Source organism: Coenobita brevimanus, chromosome 95 (genome assembly GCF_032717465.1).
Source record: "Coenobita brevimanus isolate Jiangsu-jjx chromosome 95, ASM3271746v2, whole genome shotgun sequence".
Taxonomy (NCBI): Eukaryota; Metazoa; Arthropoda; class Malacostraca; order Decapoda; family Coenobitidae; genus Coenobita; species Coenobita brevimanus.
This window is the reverse complement of record NC_137048.1, coordinates 22,091,835-22,096,708: the sequence shown is the minus strand read 5'-3', so window position 1 is coordinate 22,096,708 and position 4,874 is coordinate 22,091,835. Positions and strand designations below refer to the sequence as shown.

Below are 4,874 nucleotides of genomic sequence, written 5' to 3'. Positions count from 1 at the left end.
TAAGTACATAGCAGAGTGCACTGGCCATGTTTACCTACAACCGGCAACACGTCTATTGTCCCAACTTGCCCACCATTTTTTTTTTTTTTTTTTTTACTCAGGGTGAGTTGGGACAACAATTACATTTGTGATTTTCGCAAGGAAAATCCTACGGTACTTTCCATGCATTATATACTACTATATTTTATAGTTTGTTGTATTTATGGTGATTTTGGGTGTCAACAAGTATTTCTCATTTTCAGGTTGCATGCATGCCCTAAGAGAGAAAATACTGTGATGTGGATTATGGCAAAAAAGCATATATTTGTACAGTGTTGAAAGTAGGGAAAAAGAGTTGTACAATGAAATATTTGGAAAGGAGAGGAAGTGAGAAATGCAACTGGTCAGTTTGTAATGATATACTGTATACTGATGATGATTTTCGGCAGTATGTCATTGGTGGACCTGTCTTATTAGCAGGAACTGTACTTTGTACGATGCAAGAGGTGGACAAAGCCTTTCATGATTATAAAAAGCATATTTCTCAGTGAAATTTTTCTGCATAAATAGCTACAGGCAACTTGGTGGAACTCTTAACTACGGAATATGTATAGTGCAGAGCGTCCTAGTGTGAGGCATGAGGATGGGTGGGCTAGGTTTACGATGAATGAGTTGTGAGGTAGGATGGGATTGGAGTGCATTGGTGTTGTGATGAGGAGGGGTAGACTGAGATTGTTTGGGCATGTGGAGAGGATGGGGGATGATAATGGGGTGCAAATTGATAAATGCTAATGTTAGGATTAGGTTAGGGGTAGTCATTGTGGCCTCCCCCCCAAAAAAAAAAAAAAAATTATTTCTGGCTGCGCCCCTGGCTGCTTGAACAGGCTACGGTTCAGATCCCTAGCGTTAATATTGTTAATAACATTAACCACTGTTTGCATCACATCACTGAAACTCAGAGAGAGGTCTTTTGATGCCAAACTTTGTCTGCGGATCATACAATGAGTTGTTTTGATGTGAGGATGCTTTTAGGATAAATATCCCCTCAAACCTGCATTCTTTCCCATCATTGATGGTGCACCATCCATGCAACATTCGGTAACTTTACTCCAGTCCAAGTTGTTTTCCGTAAAGAACTTGTCTATAGCATTAAATACATCCACACCTTTGAATGTAGTTTCCAGTGGAATGCAGGTTAATAATTCTTCAGTAACTGAACAGTCCTTAACCCGCCGTGTCCCGGCAGATTATTTTTGTTTGGCTAAAACCTCCGCTTTTTATGAAAAACATCGAAAATTCAGAGAGAAATTGTTCACCTGAACTTAGAAATGGTCTAAACAGGTGACCTTCCCCTCACCTGGTAATGTCTTATATCAAGCCACGCTCCAGAGAATACGTTTTCTATGTGAGGGATAAGTATTCCAAACCACTCAGAACAGGTAGATATTCATTTATTTGGTATGAATTTATACGTAGTACAATTGGTTTCCACACAATAATATAGGTGATATATGCGTAGTTTCACTTATCAAGCATATCAACATACCACACATTTTATGGCGACGTCACCTGCTCATCACTTCAGCTCATTTCTTCTTCTGGAGCTACGTAAACTTTGTCCTCCACATTGTCTTCGATTGGGGAATCACTCTCGCCTTGAATTTCGTACCGTGGCACGACATGTCTTTACTGGCCAGGTCACTGGTACCAGGTGAGTTGCTGAGACAGTGGCGTGCGGAGGGGGAGGTCACACGGGGTAAGGCATTGTCCCCACCTGGCCTCGGGTAGAGGAAGGTGTCACGTGTATACGTACCAAAAATCACACGCAAAATTTGAAAAATGTGCAAATGACGGACCTCACAATTGCAAAACGTATGGGTACATCAGCGGGTGTCACCATGACAAAACGTAGAGGTGTAACCATAAGTCAATGGGATGCGGCGGGTTAAGAAACCTTCCATAGACCAAAAGCTGTGGCTGCTGTGTGACATCTGCTGACTCATCCACTGCCAAAGTCTTCCAAAATTTGCTCTTTCAAGTCCATTGCAATAGCCTGGATGCGTCGTGTGGCTGTGTTATTACTCAAAGGCACCACATCAACATCCTGAATTAACTTCTTGGCAAAAGTTTCTCCTTCAAATATTCCACAAAAGTTGTGGAAAGAAGGTTTCATGATATTTACTCCCTCTGTGAATGGGCGTTTTTCCTTGGCAATGAGAAAAGCTGTCTTATATGAGAAGATATCTGACTTCTCTTTGTCAGTAAGAGCTTTAGTAAGCACAGACTGAGATTTTGTAAGTTTGTTGTAATGTCGTTGAAAAGCTATGCTTCGAACATCCTCTGTTAGTACAGCAATGCGGACTTGTCTTTCTAAATGTCTCTCAAGTTTATTTGGTTTCAAGGATTTCTTGTCGTTTTCCTTGGAACACACAACACAAATTCCTCTCCCTTTGACATCAGCAACTCCATATTTGTCCAGGAATAAGGGATTTACACAGAGTTTTTGTTTCCTGCTAGGGCCAGGCTGCTCTGATATCTTTTGTAAATACTTGTCCATCACATCTGAATAGGGCTGGGCAAGAACCGGTTCCAGAACCGATTCTAGCGATTCTGATGAGGTAAACTCAGAATCGATTCCCAGCTTCTGAACCGGTTCCCAAGCGGTTCCGCCATGACTAGTAAACATGATATTATTCCTCAACAAGAATATGAAATAAGTGCTAAGTGAGAAGTATTTGTTCATTACAAATTAGTGTGTTTAATTAACAAGTTAGATATCGGTAATTTTATTTCATTATAGTGGTGAATCAAATTTGTTTCCTTTTTTTTTTTTTTTAATAAGGAAATATGTTTTGTTAACTGGAGTCTGTCACTGATAACAGTGAATTATGAGAAGCACTTTTTTTTTTTTTTTAAATAATTCCCAATGGTTGGCATTATTATTTTTATTTCATAAAGAGAAGCACATTTATTCAGTATTTCCCAATGGTTAGCATTATTTCTGATAAAGACTAAGAGAAGTATATGTTTATTTAATATTTCCCAATAGTTGGCATTAATATTTTTGATAAAACTATTTTGGTAAATTAGATTATCTCTTCCCACAAAAATAAAAGATGTAAAACTGTAAATATTTATTATTTAATGCACCTACATCACATGCTGTTCCTCAAACCTGGCAAATTTACAATAGAAAGCACCTGTGTTACTCAGCTACTCTTAGGAACCGGTTCTAGTACCGGTTCCACCGATTCCTTTGGCACTGAGAATCTGAACCGTCGGTTCCAAATTTAACGGTTCTTGCCCAGCCCTACATCTGAAAGTTCACAAAGTTACAACGCTGTTAACATCCCCAGAAATGGCTACACTGAGGGTAACTCACTTAAAGTCTCCCCTCATGCGACTATAAAAAATTAACGTAAGTCAGCTCGACACAAAGAAAATACAGCACAAATATGACTTCCTTAGCGTCTCCCACTGGGGCCTCTCTCCACCCTCGGGGGTAACTTGAAGTCAGTATAATATACTGTACCTACCCCGATCAGTCACTTAATTCTGGACAACCTAAAAAAAACAATGCTGGGGAAGTGAGACAAGCCAAACCACATCTGTTCCTGGCAGGAACCTTAGAACATCTAAGTCTAGTAATCTGGTCTCGTTTCTCGGGCCTCGGCGTCTTCTCCCCCACTCATCCAATGGTCACTGAGGTGCCAATTATTCAATAAGAACACACTGCCCAATAGTTCACAGGGCAACTTAAATTCAAACACAGGGCAATGTCAGAGCAATAAGAAATAAAATGGGCTGGTTGTAGAATAAAGAAATATTAATGAAGCAAGAGATATACAGTAATTAATTACGGTATATGAAATAATTTATGGTGGCATCTGGCAATATTACACACACACTGAAATACCCGCTCAGCGGGGTGAACCAGACACCACCACCCCAGGTGGAAAGTACAAAGGAGTGATACCCATCCCACCAAGATATGACAGGGAGGCTGGCTCACCTGACACACTTTCCAGGAAAGAGAGACTTATCTCCCTCACGACCCGATGCCCCTCTTCCCCACAGCCAAACCACCCGGCAGTGTACAGGAAAAGTACACTGCATTCCAGCGGAGGGAACACTCGCAAGATTCTGAGTGGGACTTGCGGTGGCAAGATCCCAAGCAAACCCTCAGATGCCGAGTCCCGTGAATCGGCCTCCTTTTTAACAGAGGACTCAGGAGGAGCCTCAGGGGTTGCTACTCCCCCCAAAAAACAGCAGCACAGTATCACCAGTCTGGTATATTGCAGGTGTAAGGACCGTCGGTCAGCCACCCTCTACCAACTACCTTCGGGAGCTGGCATGTCAGCACGTCGACCAGATGACCTTCGCCGGCACTCCCAAGGAGGAAGGCGCGCCCAGGGGTATGCTCTGTCAGAGGTACCATGCAGGACTAAGCGTCGCTGTCCCCCAGTGCTGTCTGTGGGACAGGAGTCCCAGACTCTATGGCTGGAGTGCAGCCTCCGTCGGAACTGTGGCAATAGCCAGCCGTACCTGTTGGGCACCTTCTCCCTGCCGCCAGGGTTTGTAGTGCCCAGAGGAGCCTCCCCCGATTCCTCTTGCACCCTGTTCCCTGTAGGAACCCAGGCAGTGCCCAACGGGGCTACCTGATGGAAGGAAAGTCTCCTGGACCTCCCCCGGCCACAGACTGGAGTTCCAGCAGCGCCTCCCCGCCCCGCCAAGTACGAGAGTCGGCCCTCGGCCGCTCTCCCTCCGCCCATCCCCAGGCTCCTGTAAAGGAAGGTGCCTCTTGCCCTGCCCAACCCTCCGGTGGCAGAGCGAGGCGCCTCTCTCCCCACCTCTCTCCTCGAGAAAGTGGTTTCTGCTCCCTTTCAGGAACCCCA

At 43.8% G+C, this 4,874-nt stretch overlaps 1 protein-coding gene across 1 annotated transcript; it reads right to left on the bottom strand.

Moving 5' to 3' along the window:
- Window positions 1-1,978: 1,978 nt before the first annotated feature.
- On the bottom strand, window positions 1,979-2,536 carry LOC145413256 (zinc finger BED domain-containing protein 5-like). Its single transcript, XM_080282985.1, has one exon. It carries the CDS (start codon window positions 2,534-2,536, stop codon window positions 1,979-1,981), a length of 558 nt encoding a protein of 185 aa, XP_080139111.1.
- Window positions 2,537-4,874: the final 2,338 nt, after the last annotated feature.